General features: G+C 39.7%; 1 protein-coding gene across 9 annotated transcripts in view; it reads right to left on the bottom strand.

The window, feature by feature from the left end:
• The window catches only part of JAKMIP1 (janus kinase and microtubule interacting protein 1), a 157,925-nt gene that overhangs the window by 1,227 nt on the left and 139,664 nt on the right, over positions 1 to 17,034 (bottom strand). For 3 of the 9 annotated variants that reach the window (XR_008577081.1, XR_008577084.1, XR_008577082.1), the window contains exons 20-22: positions 5,304 to 5,369; positions 1,383 to 1,427; positions 1,108 to 1,209 (exon numbers count right to left, since the gene is read on the bottom strand). Coding sequence is in view for 4 of the 9 variants with exons in the window: in XM_054825244.1 (XP_054681219.1) it covers positions 732 to 770; positions 1,383 to 1,427; positions 5,304 to 5,369 (150 nt within the window). In the remaining 5 variants the exon portion in view is untranslated. Of the gene's footprint in view, positions 1 to 697; positions 771 to 809; positions 1,222 to 1,382; positions 1,428 to 5,303; positions 5,370 to 17,034 lie in introns of those variants that run through there. The other 6 variants (XM_054825246.1, XM_054825245.1, XR_008577085.1 and 3 more) reach the window with 4 other exon arrangements.

Genomic DNA, 17,034 nt, shown 5'->3' with positions numbered 1-17,034 from the left:
GCAATGAAAAGAAAGCTACTGCACTTGTAACAAATCAATAATACCCTGGATTACATTCCACCCATCTGCACCTACCATCATTTTATTGCAAAATATAAAACATATCGAGCAATGCTAGTAATGGTAGACAAGAGTCAGTTCCCAAGAGCATCAACAGGAAGATGATAGCTGAGTTTACTGGGAGCTGACTAAACCCCCAAAAGAGCCCATGATAATACAGGTCTGATTTTGCAAAAGTACTTGTGATCTGGGCAGAAGAAAATACTGTTTCAAGCTTAATGCTGGGTGAATATAATAGCGTTTTTGGGGGACTTTTGTCATTGTGCTTTTTCATCATATGGTACTTCGTAGCAGTTTCAAAGGGGTTGATTAACTGCATCTCCTACTCTATGGAGATTCCATGAACATAATACACAACAGATTCCAAGAAGAAAAGACATGGAAAAATTGTAAAGATTTGTAAAGCATTGTGTTTTTCAGTTTTAAAAATACAAACAAACAACAGAACAAAACAGCAACAAAAAAAATTGTGTAAATATCCAATAGTTTTAAGCCATAGCCTAGTCCTCTAGCAGTTAGCTTGTTGAGTTACCATCCTTACTGAAAGGCAAGTGTGCAACTTGTATTGCTCCAGGGAAGAGGGCTAGGACTGATTTTCTAATTGTATCTCCTTCTTGTTCGGTGTGAAATGTGAGCACTGCCGCTGTAGCTCCTGCTATAGCTGAAGAAATTCACTCTGTCTTTTGCATTGAGCTCAAAGGATCAGGACACTGTGGAAAGGATAGTGGGAATGACGGCAGCGTCTCAAGGGAGAGACATGAAGGTTTCCTATCCTCGCCCTTTCCATGTTGCATGGGCACATGGAGGGTCAGTCACATTACAGCCTTTACATTGCCTCATAAAAGGGAAATAAAGTTATTATTTCCTAGGTTATTGCATGGATTCAAGGATCTTGAGGAAGTTAAATGAACCCTTTTTTGCATGGGTGGTGATACTTACAGGGCTTTTTAGAAAATAAAACTGAAAACCAGTGTTTGCTACCTCTCCATCCGGCACGACAGAAGGTAGAATCCTACACAAATACATCAACTTTTAAACAAAATGTACCTGCTCTGCAGTATTGAAAAGCACCCACTGCAGTCAGGGTGGTCAGTATCGCAGAATGCAAAATCATTTCTTGTTGAAAACCCAATGACCTTGTGCAGAAGTCTAGGAAAGTAACTGAAGGCATCCAAGTCAGATTTTATAGGTGACTATTTTCTGTGCGAGCAAAACCAGTATACCCTCCCCCCATGGTTTCAGGGTCTTATGAAGACAATTCTCAAAACATGGCAAAATCTAAGAGTTAAAAATTGAGTACAAAAATTATAAAGAATACCAACCACACGTCTTGGCTCAGTTGTGTCATCAAGGCCACAGAATGAATGCTAGTGAAAAAAACAAAAAAAGGAACAAAAACTATAACATAAGATCAAAAGAAAATGAGGAAAAAAGAAAAGAAAAAAGATGTAAGATATGTAATATGAAATCCAATGACATTACAGCAGTTAGTCGTACATCAGTATTAATTGAGTTTATCTGAAAGAGAGAGAGAGTATACCAATCTTACTCTAAAAAAGGGGTAACAGGGTACAAAATTCAGTGTTTGAGGGCAGCTTTACAAATGGTAACATTTGTGGATTATGTCACTTCAGCAATATTAGGCTTGGCTTTGTGACTCAGTAGAAGCAAGTACTTACAATCACACACTTGAAAACTTTCCTGAACCAAGACTTACCAAACCAAGGGCAGAAACTAAATGCATCAGTTATGAGAAAACCATGACATGTTTAAACAGCATGCATCAGTTATGAGAAAACCATGACATGTTTAAACAGCATTTGTTCCTCATGCATCAACTTGTAGAATAAAACTGAGATTTTACATTATTCTTTTGTATAGCCTTTAGAAGCAAGACAGCTTGCAGAAGAATCTATAGGGCAAAAATACCATCATCCTTATGTTCTGATTTGACAGAATTTTACATAAAAGTTAAAAATTGAATCCATTCCTAAAGGAACATAAAAAGCCATGCTCATGGCACAGTAACTATAAGCAGTGCATTGCCCTTAGCTACAACCAGCAATGAAGCTCAGCTCTAAATACTGCCCTTCCTGCTGAAGCATAAGGCTTCTCTCCACAAGAAGTCATTGTGCTCAGTATCAGCGGCATGTAGGTGTGTCAGTGCACCCGCTGACATATTAAACCTTCAGAAGAACAAAGAAGTAGATAATTCATCGATTCTCTGGCAACACAATCTTCCTTTGGGCAAATTCAGAATGGGATTTAATCCCAGGGAAAAAAAAATTAAAATGTAAAACACAGATGGAAGGAAGCCCTTGACCCACCCAGAAGTTGAAGGATAACAGAAAATGATGAAGCTTTTTTGAGGTCTCCTGCTAACGTAACGTTAAGGCAAAGAGAACGTTAATCATTTTAACTCATTACCAGCTTTCTGCTAAGCTTGTGATTAAGCTGTTTCTTTTCCAATACATTTCCCCATCCATTGCACTGATGAACCAGCACAGATAATGCTAACTTCCATTTTCAAAATTAGCAGTCTGCCTAATCCAATACCTACTCTGTAAATTGCAATGGCAATGCATTAAAGGCTTACATTTTGGCAATAGCAACATCTAGAGATTTTGATGTTCTAGAATAGGTGGATAAATACTAATATTTGCAATAATTAACATGTAGAGATATCACCCATCCCTTAAGGTTTCTCTACCTTGAGGACTTAACTGTAGCATCTCAGACATCACTGGCTGTTAGGCAGGAACAGCTTCAGGTATAGAAACGGTCCAGGGCAGAAGAGGGTAAAGGCAGCAAAAGAACCCTTTAAGGGGTGGATACTGCCTGTGTTTCTCTGCTAGTGGAAACAGGGATCACTGCCTCCCTGATGGATGCGCACAGACTAGCCCCAGCCAGGGAGTAGTAGGAGTGATGTAAAGTGAAAATTAGCACCAGCAGCAGACAGCCCAGCTCCTCACAGCTCTTTCCCTGGCTCTTCCACAAACCCAGCTGGATATCACAGTTCAAAAGGTGCAGGATGAGGTACTGCAGAGGGGACATAACTACCGTGGGAGCAAAAGGGGTCAAGGAATCTGCTGAGGGAATTGGAGTAGCTGCTAGAAGTGCAATACCCCCAGAGGGTGACACACGGAGGGCTACCACGTCCTGAGAGCAGATGAAGGGACGCTGAGATTAGTGAAGGCTGAGGAAGAAACCTTCCCACATCCAGCGCGCTGTTCCCCAAAGCCTCTCAGTTCAGCAAACTCCACTGACCTCTTCCAACTCCCAGAGTCCTCCAAAAGCCTTCCTTTTGCTCTTTTACCCCATTCTGATCCCAGAAGAAAAAAGGAAAAATGAAAAAAAAAAAAAAGGAAAAAAGGAAAGGGGGGGGGGGAAAGAAAGAGGGGGGGGGAAGAAAGAAAGGGGGGGGGAAGAAAGAAAGGGGGGGGGAAGAAAGAAAGGGGGGGGGAAGAAAGAAAGGGGGGGGGGAAGAAAGAAAGGGGGGGGGGAAGAAAGAAAGGGGGGGGGAAGAAAGAAAGGGGGGGGGAAGAAAGAAAGGGGGGGGGAAGAAAGAAAGGGGGGGGGAAGAAAGAAAGGGGGGGGGAAGAAAGAAAGGGGGGGGGAAGAAAGAAAGGGGGGGGGAAGAAAGAAAGGGGGGGGGAAGAAAGAAAGGGGGGGGGAAGAAAGAAAGGGGGGGGGAAGAAAGAAAGGGGGGGGGAAGAAAGAGGGGGGGGAAGAAAGAGGGGGGGAAGAAAGAGGGGGGGGAAGAAAGAGGGGGGGGAAGAAAGAGGGGGGGAAGAAAGAGGGGGGGAAGAAAGGGGGGGGGGAAGAAAGGGGGGGGGGAAGAAAGGGGGGGGAAGAAAGAGGGGGGGAAGAAAGAGGGGGGGGAAGAAAGAGGGGGGGGAAGAAAGAGGGGGGGGAAGAAAGAGGGGGGGGAAGAAAGAGGGGGGGGAAGAAAGAGGGGGGGGAAGAAAGAGGGGGGGGAAGAAAGAGGGGGGGGAAGAAAGAGGGGGGGGAAGAAAGAGGGGGGGGAAGAAAGAGGGGGGGGAAGAAAGAGGGGGGGAAGAAAGAGGGGGGGAAGAAAGAGGGGGGGGAAGAAAGAGGGGGGGGAAGAAAGAGGGGGGGGAAGAAAGAGGGGGGGGAAGAAAGAGGGGGGGGAAGAAAGAGGGGGGGGAAGAAAGAGGGGGGGGAAGAAAGAGGGGGGGGAAGAAAGAGGGGGGGGAAGAAAGAGGGGGGGGAAGAAAGAGGGGGGGGAAGAAAGAGGGGGGGGAAGAAAGAGGGGGGGGAAGAAAGAGGGGGGGGAAGAAAGGGGGGGGGAAGAAAGAGGGGGGGGAAGAAAGAGGGGGGGGAAGAAAGAGGGGGGGGAAGAAAGAGGGGGGGGAAGAAAGAGGGGGGGGAAGAAAGAGGGGGGGGAAGAAAGAGGGGGGGGAAGAAAGAGCCACCTCCCAATGACTGAAAACTCCACTAACTATTCCATTCAGCCCAGCACCAAGTTTAGGTAGGATGAGGTAGTCATATGTAGCAGAGAAAAGGAACCTGAGACGATGTGACTCATCTTGGGATCTAGGCACTGGTTTAGCAAAAGCAGCATAACTAAAGCACTTTGCTAGGGCTTAGAGAAAGCCCCATTGTCAGCCCATGCCCTGCAGAGCAGCCTAAACTCCACAGACCTGGGAAACACTTGAGCCCACAGTCCAGGAACCTTGTGCCATCTCTTGCTTGGGACCACAGTGCCTAAGCCTCAATCAGAGCTTCTTTAAAAGAGGAGCAAATTTGGATCCAGGATATTCATTTGGAACTTGTTTCTATCTTAAAGCAAGAAATATTTTATTTGTTTGCAGTGTTTGTCACATTCACCTCATTAACTTTGCTTTAATTTTCAGTACTTGCAAGTTTTGCAAAGCAATGTTATTCAAAGAACAGGGCTGAGCTAGCCAATTCTGTCAGAGACAAATCTTTATGTTGTTTCTTGATCAAAATCACAGCAAATCCTCCCCCTTCTAGTCCAGTGTCTTTCCAGATCCCTTGATTCCTTTCTGTACTTGATAGAAAATCCAGATAGCAAATAATTTTGAGCAGATTAGGGACAGAGCTTCATTTCATGCAGCAATGACTTGAACTCAAATTTTATCTTGTTTTAAAATAGATTTTGTGATATTAGGTTAAGTACTATTAATGTCAATGTAACAGAGAAAAATAATTTATTATGGAAAAAAAAATCCATTGGCATTTCCGAGGCATTTATTTACCTTTTCCTCAATTTCTTTGAGTTGCCTTTTTTGAAGTTCGATTTTATCTTCTAGTTCTCGAATTCGCTGGAACAGAAAAAGCAAAATAGACATTATTATATCTAATTTGAAAAGTATACAAATAAAAAAAATAAGAAATGGATTCAAATTAAGAGAACAAATGCCCATTATTAATGTAACACTTCCTTTACAGTTATATTAGGCACATCCATGGCAGGATTGCTCCACGTTTCCATGAAAACACAGCATTTTAAACAAGCTGCCTATTCAGAACATCATGTTTAGTACCGGGAAGCCTAAACATCATCACTCATTAATCATAATATTAACATGTGCACACAGTAAATTCCAAATAGCACCAAAATTCTTAGAGGTGTAACACTACTTTCTCTGCAACTGGCAGAAGTTTTTCTACTTACCTAGACAGTCAGTAGATTATACTACTGTATTTCATTTTAACACTCTATTTTCCTTTCTGATAAAAAAGTAATTATGCTTTTGGCATAGTCACACTATACCAGAAAACCAGAGCGCACGGATTTCCAGTTCATCACCAAGACACCATCCAGAGATTCAGCTCCACCCTATTACCAGAGCCACCTCCCCCCAGAGGCAGAGGGAATGTCTCCTTCAGCGCAGCTCTCCGTATCTGTAGGGATTTTCCTTATTCAGTTCCACAAGGGCTCTCCAAAAATATGACTGTTGTTGGGTCCATATATCCTATCTTATTTCTGTCCCCTTGTATCCTTTCTATAAGTTATGCCGCTGCTTTTTTTATTATTTTGAATTTTTCTGGGCTTCTACATTAAGATGATGCATTTTATTACGCTTTTAGTATATGGTACTTGTTACAGATAAAGTATGTTCATAATTTTTTTTTTTTTTTAGAGGTAGAAACCTGGAATCTCCTACTAACAGTCACTGGGAATCAAGGAGCAACTTTATACTATCAGCTTTTCTCAGGATTAACTCTCTGCCTGGCCTACAATAGCTAAGGTTATTAACAGTTTCTGAACTTTGAAAGAGAAGTTATCATCTCCTCTAATTTCTATGCCTAGGCCAGTAAGATTAATGTAGCAGCTGCTGCACCACTCCCAAATTATTATATTACTCCCAAATTGATTTGAACAATAGTGTCTCATTCAAAACAACATCCAATCATTACTTATAAACCTGTTCGATCAGCTGACATCGACAGCTGATCACTTCCATTCAATTCAAAGAGCCTAAATAGTGGGAAATGCTCCACACCCATGGTAGCCCAGGATAGCCGCAGCAAGGCAGCAGCTGATCCAGTGACCGCACTGGTTTTGAGAACCACAGAGTTTGGCTGGAAAATTGCAAATCTGACCCCAAAGATGAGGTACAGCCAACCCTGCGGTTCACCTTGCCTAGGGCATACTGCTTTCCACACAAATATTGTAGACAGGTCACAAGCAATAGTTTTGTTATTGTTGCTTAAATGACTGGTTTGAATATTATGCAGTCGGAGTAAGTCAACCAAAACCTCCACTGTATCATGCTGCATTGCTCACATTGCTCAGAGATTTCCCCAGATAATATAAAAGCACGAACCAGATGATCCTCATGTGACACAAGTGCATGCAGCTTTGCTGACAGTAACAAACGCCCCAAGCCCAGCTGTATTAATTTCACTTGACTTCTATTACATTTGAACTGGTTTATACTTCATCTACCCCCTGCTCAAGGCATGTCTGTCTCTCAAGCGATCGTCTTCATAGACTCTGTGTACCAGGAATACCACACGGGATGAGCAGCAGGCAGATGTAATCACCTCTGAGATCTCTGGCCCACCAGGTTACACTCCTGTTTCTCTCCCGCTCATTTCAGTTACGCTGATTCCTACTTACAACCGCATCCCAGATCTGAGTGACAGACTTCAATTCTCTGGGGGTCCTGCTATGCTCTGTGATAAAACTTGACCATGGTGAGATAAGAGGAGAGAAGTAATATTTTTAAATACCATTTTCACCTTCAAGATTTATCATGTGAGATTTTTTTTTTCCATATCTGCTGAGAACTCACTCCCAGAAAAAAAGAAAAACAAAAAAGCCCCCACACATCTGGTGGCTTTCTCACCTCAGGGTTTACAGCAAGTGTTCTTTCATAAAAGAACATGTTAATTAGGATAAGATGGCTTTTTTCAGATTTGGGAATTCTGTTAATTAAGTAAAAATTGAGATGTTATTATTCCCTTATGAATTTTTAATCTTTTCAAAAGATTACAGCTATTCAGCTGCTCTCTTCAGCTATTCAGAAAACCTCTAAAAAAAAGGGCTGAGGCTACTGTTTTCCAATTCTCACCCATAACCCATCATAATTGTTGAACTTTGTGAGATGACACATAGGGAATAGTTTTAAGGTGAAGAAATATACGCTTTCCTAAAAATCAGTTTAAATACAAAGACAACCTAGCAATTGAAAGGGAATATGCATAGCATTCAGTTTCCTAGCAGTGAAAATCTACAAAAAATCCTCAAAACAACTAGATGTATGTCAGTAAGGCAGATATATATATATATATGTATAGGGTGGATATAGTCTGTAGGGCAGATATTTGCATGTGTACATGTGTTTATGTAGACCTGTTCTGGACTTGCCACCTAATAAAATGCCAAAGACGGGTGACTAGCGCTTACATAGCCAGTACTCCCCTTACGTGAGTGGAAATCACAATGACAGAAGACTTAAGCTGCAAATGAGTAAGATCTTGTAAACAACTTCTTTACTACAGAAATTAAGAGTTCAAACCTAGACAGGTCAGAATTTGTTCTAAAACACCATCATGGGCTGGAATTTTCCATCAGGTATCAAAGCTTGGGGCCGGTTACACCCACTTGTTTACTTGCTTTCCCCTGGAGTACTGCAGGGAGGATTATCCAGGAGGATGAAGTGGGTGTAGCTATTCCCATCAATATCCTCTGATTGCACAGGGTCAGAACTGGAAGATAACCAGCCTAGCTCAGCTATTTATATATCCTAAAAAATCTGATTTAACTCATTTATTTCCATTTAACTGCAGAGATGGCCTTAAAAATTTATACATATATATGAAATACATTAGCAGGAAAAAAACAGATTTACATCTGCAGACAGTATTTAACACATAAAAATAATTCTTTTCCCCCACTGTACCCATCTGCATTTACAGTATTATCTTGATCATACAAAGATAACGATTTCTAAAATATGACTTTAAAAAAATACATGTAAGCTACGTGCAATAATCCTAGCTTTAACAAAAAAAGTATCTTCTAGAAGTAGCAAGAGATGTTCCTCAGTCAAAGGTTACATTAAACTACTGAGAAGGAAATTATGCTGAAATTACACATACTAATTAAGACCAAAGACAAGACTGCTTGAGATTCAGTATAAGCATTTACATCTTCATCTACTGTTCCTTTTATTTGCAAGAATTAGCAATTAAGAAGCTGCGGACTCACTCTCAGGTTTTCAACACTTGATTAGATGCTTTCAGTGAATTCTGGTTTGTTTATGTTTGCAAAAGCATAACTATGACAACAAATCACGCAGAACTATTTTATTGTTATCAAGAAATTCTACCCACTTCCATACTTCAGGGCATAAATTGATGATCATAAGTTGAGCTTTTCCTACAACGTCATATAGAGTTGTAACAGTCGTGCTATGAAAGATGCATTCAGCTCTGTCCTTGACGAGGCTCGCAGGAACCTTGCAGGGTAAATCCAACGCATTTTCAACTGCACAAAAAACTATGTGAGGAAGCAACAAAATCTACTGTATCTTGCTCTCAAAACATTGGTAAGTCTTGGTTAAGAAAACCACAGGTTGTTCTTTTGTTCTTTTTTTTTTTTTAAAAAAAAGGGAGAGATAGAAGATATGGATACAAACCCTAAAACCAGCACGGTGTTGATGTTTCCTTTAAACCCCCAGCAATGGTCACGGTCGAAGCGAGGATTAGGGACAAAGCGGAGCGGTGTTCTGCTGGGTTCTAGCAATTCCTATGTTCCTACGGTTAACAGCTGCCCCTCACTCACATGAGTGCACCTTTTCGGGGCTGAGAGGATTCAGGAGAATAACACTGTGTTGTCAAATCATGGGGCCATACAAAGGAATTACTGCGGGCCAACAGAAAGCCATAGTCAGACAAAAACAGCGCAATGAGAATGCAACTATGAAAGGGAAGAGCGCAAACGTTAGGGATGTGGATTCTTAACGCTGCCCACCTCACCCGCATTCAAAACCAACCTGCCAAAATAATGAATACTAATTTGTCATTGATCTTATTCCAACAGCAAATAAAACCTCACAAAACTTCTGGATGATGGATAGGCAGATTTGTGAATACTCCCTCTTACTGCCTTCACCCACACGGAGCTCCCCTGAGTTTTGGAGAGAGGTATGCACAAGCATCCATTTCAGTACAGCAGGCACCTACTCGATAGATAAATCATCCATCCACTAGCGATGAAGCTTGCTGCCACTTCTGAGTGAGCACTTGCGAGCGGCCAGAGAGCAGCCGGTGCTGCAGGGCCCTACTGCTGTGCCCAGTTAACAGCAGATGGCTCTGCCGGCCAAGCGACGGCTGCGACTTCAGCTCCGGCAGGAATCGGGCTCAGCCGCGAAATGCATTTGGGTTTCCAGACAGCTACAGAACAACGATGCTAGAGATGTACAACGTGTGCCTTACTTATTACTTAACTGCAATCTGAACAGACTTTTAAGTTCCATTATAAATTTTTTCTTAATAGTAATTTATACATGACATATACAAAGGTAGGTGGCACAGCTATAACCCTAGCGGACAGCCTAAAAATGCTGACAATTAGGTAGGACAGAGAACATCCAGAAAGTTAAGGCAGCTAAAGCATACATTGCCTTTGGAAGTCTATAGCACAAATACAGGCATATGACTGAAAGTCTGCTAAAGCACCCCAACACGCTACTATTTACCACATCACTGAACACAGCCGCAAAAGGGGAGTTTTCCATCAGTCATTTCCAATTGTATAAATCATATAAATCAGTGATCATATATTGCCCCTCCTCTTCAATCCAATGCTTGCAGAGCTCCCAAACACAAAGGGCTGTGAAATTGCCCAAAAGTGGGAAATTAAACATTTTTCTCAACAGAAGATTCCTAATGTGCAGAAGATTCCTCCTGAACGCTCATAACGCTCATTTCCTTTCACCTCACAATGGGAAGGCCGACTCTCTGGAAAACAGGATACACTTCTTGAAGTGCAGTTATCCACTTAAGCAATTAGATCACTTTGGTAAACTTGATGGCAAGTGTCTTTACTGTCTATCTTCCAGTATTGGTAGGGAAATTAAGAGAGTCAGCTCTTCCTTCCTGAGGTGACAGAGGTCTGAGACACCAAAATAGGACTACATAACTTTATTACTCCCAGCAGCTCTGACCTTCCTCCAGGAGGTGAGGCTCCAAGTTTACATGGAGCATGGTTGTATAAGTAGCATGCTGCCTGAGCTGGCCTATGCAGGACCAATTCAGGTGTCTCTGCACTCGCTTTTCCTGACAATCGGATAATTTTCCTAGAGAAAATGGTTGCTTGCCAAATATATCCAAACTCAGTAAAAGGCTAGATAACCCTAGATGCAAATTCATGCCTTGGACAAAGGTGCAAAAATAGGGATGATACAGTTTTAAAAACTTAATGAAAGGCAACACGTTCCTTGCAGACTATTCAAATCAGAGGCCGAGTCCAATGGAATGATTATAATGCATTCCCAGTGGAAAACCAGCTACGTACTGATTTCAAAAGGGAAACTTCTGTAATTTTTAGCATGGCCTGGCTCCTATGGCTATACTGCAACCTCAGGGAGATAAACATCTCTGGGACATCCGTGGAATACAAGTTTTGGTGAAAAGCAAGCAGCATGATGGTGGATGTGTGCCTGGAAATATTACTATACGTTCACTAATAGAGAAATTCCAATAACGCAGGCTTAGAAAACTCAGCTTGCATTATGCAACAAAGAAGGACAAATCATGAAGCTAGTAGTGGAAAATATAATATTGCACTTCCATTATTTAACATCATTGAATGGTTTAACCAAAATGAAAAAATTGCTCTACTAAAAAGAAGTTACTTGCATTCCCACACAGTACACATGAAGCGCGTGTGCCCAACTTGCATTACAATAGCAATCTATCTGTGTTAAGAACCACTTCCATTAATATAGTGTTGTAAAGGAGCGCTGAAATAAATGGAAATCCTTCCACTGAGCTCAGTGAGCCCTGGATTGCAGTCTCAGAGCTATCATTTTTCTGCTGGAGGTAATAAATCAGCCTGGTAATGATTTATCATAATTTTGAGAGTTTGCACGGGAGGAACTTCAGCATTACAAAGAAAGAATATTGATCAGAGAAATAATGAAGTGCCCTACTAGTCTAAGATGCTAGGTCCAAATTTCCCCCACCAACCAACCAACCAACATGTGTGTATTATTTCCTCATTTGTTTTAGTTTTTCTTTCATGTTACCTCAAATTCTGATGAGAAATGGACCGTCTCTACAATTAAATGGTCACTTACACACACTCTGGGGTTTTTTACCTGATCTCCCATCTACCTTTTCAGTAGCAAACACAGATTCTGAGAATTTCAGTGTGTTCTGTTTATTGGATAGTGATGTGGGCTAGATAAAGCGGACTGCTTCATCCAAGCCTTTTGTCCTCTCCAATTCATTCATGCCATTAGCCAGTCATTCACCATCCTCAAACAGCATCTTGGATGGCTTCAAATCCTCAAGGATTTTTGCCAAATGGGGAAAATGCTACCAGGAAAGGAACTTCTGTGACAAATTTCAACTGCCAGACAACAATAACGGCATCATCCTTCAAGTAGGTGTCAAGCTGCAGAATTGATGTTCTCGTTTCCTAGATAAGTGTGTAAGTAAAGACCTCGTCCGAACAAACATACTGTTTAACTGACAACAACATCAAGAAGATCAATTTATCTGACTGCAAAATATGCTCCTCGCCATGCTACTATAGTTGTGAAAACACAAGCATGTGCCTATCAGGAGGTTTAGAAATCACCTTAACAGTTCCTGTGACACACTCTTATTGGATTTACATTCATCAGCAAATCCAAGAAAACAATTTGATAATTTTAGCACAAAGCAGACAAAGAAGGATTTGCTAAGCTGCTTACAGCCTCGGCTCTGAAATGTTGGAAAGGTTCAGGTTGATGTCCATTTACAGGATATGCGCCATGGATGGAATGTATCAGACGTGAACCATGTTTTGAATCTTTGAAGCCAGCTTGTGATCAGGAAGGTACCTCATTCTACAGCAAAATTTAGCAAGGGAAATATTTTATCAATCTGACAAAGGGAAGAATCACTGGTTTTCCATATTATCATTATTTTAAGCAGCTTCTCAACACTATTAAGACACAGGTATGTAAGATCTTTAATAATGTGAACAGTATAACTATGTTATGTGTATAAATTTAAACAAAGATAAATATAAACTAACTTGCCTTTAGCTATTATTCAAATCACTGAGCTGATGGATAAAATTCCTTAATGAAAATAAATATATTATTTTCTTGATTTATTTTTTTAAAATCTAATGCATTTTAACAGCTGTTTAAAAACCTCTACTGCGTTTAAAATACAATTTGCATAGGTAATTGCCACATGCATTGGATCTGCTACTGTAAGGGGTCTGGACTCAGGAATCCAAATGTTCCCTTTAGTGCCATATTCCTAGAATGTAATTTTGCATAATGATCATAAGAAAAGAAGCAAGCACACTGTAACAGCATTACCTTAAGCTATTTTTGTTGCCATCTTGTTTTACTTTATGAATGAAAACTTTATATATAATTTCAGCCAGTTGAATATGATAATAATAGATCATTTTCGATATATCATACTGCTCTGATTCTCACCAAGGTCTTTCTTTACATAGCAGGTAAAAATTTCATTCCTTTCTGTGTTCTGCAGTCTCAACCATGATAATCCAATTAATAGTCACTGAAGTAGGAGAATTGTTCTTGTTAATCTTTGTTATGCATTTGTAGTTTCTTTAGTTGCCTGAGGAGAATGAACCCTTTAGCAGCTGCACTGATGCATTTCTCAGCATGAAAGTTAGTATGTATTCAATCGCATTGGTCTTAGTAGTAAATCAGTGAATTTTATAAATGCATTTAGGGTAAAATAATTATTTGTTGTAAGCTGAATAGACTGAATGATTATATGTACATGAAGATATGGCTTAATATTTAGTAGTAAACTTGATTTATTTTTTTTAACACTCAGAGTCTTTTAATTATGCTATAGTAAAACTACATCATACATTGATTTCTAACAGAAGAATATCAACAGTTCCTATTGCCTTTCATTAGGGAAAAACAATAATTAAAGCCACATTCACCTTATATCTACATAGAATGGCTAAGTCTATGTAAGCTCAGAAAACACATTCAGCATCTTAAAATTCACTACTTGACAGTCTAGACCTATCTGAAAAAAAAAATTTAAAAAAGCATGGTATAATATTTATTTAGCATTAAATTTGGACTATTTTACATTCCAATATTTAAATAGCATATTTTCATGTAAGTAACTATCATGATATATGCATGAATTATGCATATGAAAGCAGATTTAATCTTCACACTTTCTTTTTTAGATTTGCCTTTCCTCAGCTCTCACTGGCCTTTCCTAAGAAACACAGGGCATTCGGGATTTCAAATGGGAGGATTTCAGCATTCAAACTTCAGATTAGAGTTTTCTTGATGCTAATACTACTGTAAGGCGTGTAGTTGCTCTTAACCTGAGTACAACCTCAGTCATACCTCATTTAGGACAAAGGGGGCAGAGACCTTTCAGATATATTTTGTAGGTACTATACCAGTTCTGCTATCATCACTTATTCAGAAAAGCAGCATCACTAAGGCAGTTAGCAAGGCAGTCATGGCTTGATTTGAAGTCTAAATATACAGAAAACATACATAAGGAAAAGCATGCATGAAATAAACATGCAGAAATGACCAAAATTAACTCCCATCTGCCGTGCACGTCATCTGATGGAAATTACAGAAGTTTATTGTGATATTGTCATTATAGCAGCAATGATGCCTTGAAAGACTCAACATTCACTCCTGCGTGACAAATCAATACCACAGGTCAACTATGATTAACCTAGTCATGATGTGCTTGATGAATATAGATTACAGTTAGACAGCTATGATATCGGATGCCTTTAAGAGCAATTCATGAGTATAAAATATGCATTATCAACAGTAATCTATTGTGTGTTGAACAGCAAAGCACAGAACATTTCTCATTGGTAATTGGGAAAAAAAAAAATCACTGGTTGCCGTATGGATTCCTCATCATGTACAGTTGTATGCAAATAGCTGGGGATGAACTTTACTAGAACCTTAACACTTCAGATTTAAAATAAAAACATTAAAAACATCTTTAATTTTTCTCTCTGACACAACGCAATGGACCAAAGAGGACAAATATAAGACAACACCTCCTCATGCCTATCAATGAGGTACACTGAGCACAGCATCCTCCCTCCTTCTCTTCCTCCCCCAAGAGCCTTCCCAGTCAAACATTAAACCTTGATAATTCTCCTTGGGTGAAAAATAGATGGTCTATCAACTGTAACAGATTACATAGCAAAGGGGAGCAGAACAACTGCTGGATTTAGCCAAGCTTTACCTGAACATCAGTAGTATATCAAGTGGCAAATCGCAGGTTCCTACCTCACACTGGCAATTAATGTATTAACAAATTACAAATTTAAATTAAAGTTTTCAGAAAAAAAGCAACAAAAACCCAAATATGTATTCCAAATGGCTGAGCTAATAGGATCTTATAGATATGGTGACATATAATCTTATGGATTTGTAGACAAACTACTCTCCCAGTGTGAAAAAGTTGTCCTACCTATGAGAGAGCAGGTAGAACTCATGGAGGAATGGTATCCACCATAGCTTTGTTTGACCTTTAAGCAGTAGGAACTTGGCTCTTCAGGTCAGAAAATAAAAGGAAGGAAGAAACTTAGTGAAGGAAATTAGTTTGGTGTTTCTCGATTTCAAGCTATATTTATATTTTGACATTTCAGGATGAAAAAGAGACATCACTGTTTCTGTCTTTTCCTTGGTGTCCATGAAAAAAGGTCCTGGGGCACCACATCTGCAGTGAATCCTTCTCTATGGATTCTCCTATCTCTACAGATAGAGGTCAGTTTTGAGTTACACCTGTTTTGTCCTAAATGATTGCCCTATGCCTTTTTCTAATAAAATGTGCAAATAGAGTGGCAATTTCTGCTTTTATTACAGATGGATAATCCAACCTGGTCATAGGAGTAAATGCTATAGTTTAAAGAAAACATAGTTAAAATATTTCCAGCTATATTCCAACTATTTACGGCTGGAATTTGGATGCCTTCAGCATTCCATAGATGTATTATATTCAGGTCTAGAACTGAAGCAGTGGTCTGATTTACTCTGTAAAACTGAGCTCCATCCAAGAATATTCTCATCCAAGTTAGAATAAAACACCCCCAGTTTAGTACAGAGCTACAGTGAGACTCAGAGAAAAAAAAGTTTCACACTTTTTGATGACACAATGAACCAACACCTCTTTTCTATTTCTTCTTTCTTTCAATTTTATACAAAGATAAGACTGCTCTGGGAAATTACTAGATTACATTAATAAAATCTGTCTCTCGTATCCTTTCTGATTGGCAGCAATCATTTTTGAACTGAGTGTTTGCCAACCTGCTGTCCTTCAAGGATTTTCCAGCTTCTCTTTGTGTTTAAAATAACTTAAAATGAAATCAGAATAAATTCTATTTCTATTATAAATTTTCTTCATGTTTGAATACTGCCAACAGTGCAATTTGAATTCATCTATCCTAATTTAAAGCCTGGTTCTGATCACTTCCCACAATTTCTTACTGCAGAAGCAGCTACAGTCAAACCAACAGGAATCTATTTCGAGTTAGATCCTATTTGGTTTATATAAAGCATAATTTGACCTTTAAATATCTATTAATTTCAGGAGATAACACAATCGTAATACATTTTTAAGGCAATCTAACCATGATGTTGTGTGGATTTTTTGTGCTGGGTTTTGGGGCATTTTTTTATTTTGGGGGTGGGGGGTGTTTGGGTTTTGTTGTGGTTTGTGTGTGTGTGTTTGGCTTTTGTTGAGTTTGCTTATCTAAGATGTTGATATCACTACTTCAAAAAAAAAAACCCACCCACTTTATTGCTCCATTTGAAATATTTTTTTTTTCTAGAGATGGTTTTTATAGCTACACAAATACATTTTTCTCTCACTCTATAAACAGTTTGGCATGTTACATGTATATATAAAATTACCCTTCTTAACAGAACCTGCTAGTAATGATCCTCATATTTTCCAAAACGCACAAAAGTCATGCCACTGCACTGACTGGAGCACAAACGTTACTTTTAAATGAAGTCCTGCTAAAAATAAGCTGGACACTGATTTACAAAAGCTTATAACAACAGTGTAGCACAAGGAGACATTTCTGATGGCAATACATGCAGGAATAGCAGTTGAACTGCACATACCCTATGGCTAGAAGCAAATATCACAAGCTGCTCATGACAGATTTTTAATTAACATATTTTGCCTCCTCCAAATAGAGAGGGTGGTGTAAATCAAAGCACCTTCTCTGACTTAAAAGGACCACTGTCAATACGCTTC

Source organism: Grus americana, chromosome 4 (assembly GCF_028858705.1).
Source record: "Grus americana isolate bGruAme1 chromosome 4, bGruAme1.mat, whole genome shotgun sequence".
NCBI lineage: Eukaryota > Metazoa > Chordata > Aves > Gruiformes > Gruidae > Grus > Grus americana.
Note: the sequence above shows the minus strand (reverse complement) of the source record. Positions and strands in the feature narration are given on the sequence as shown.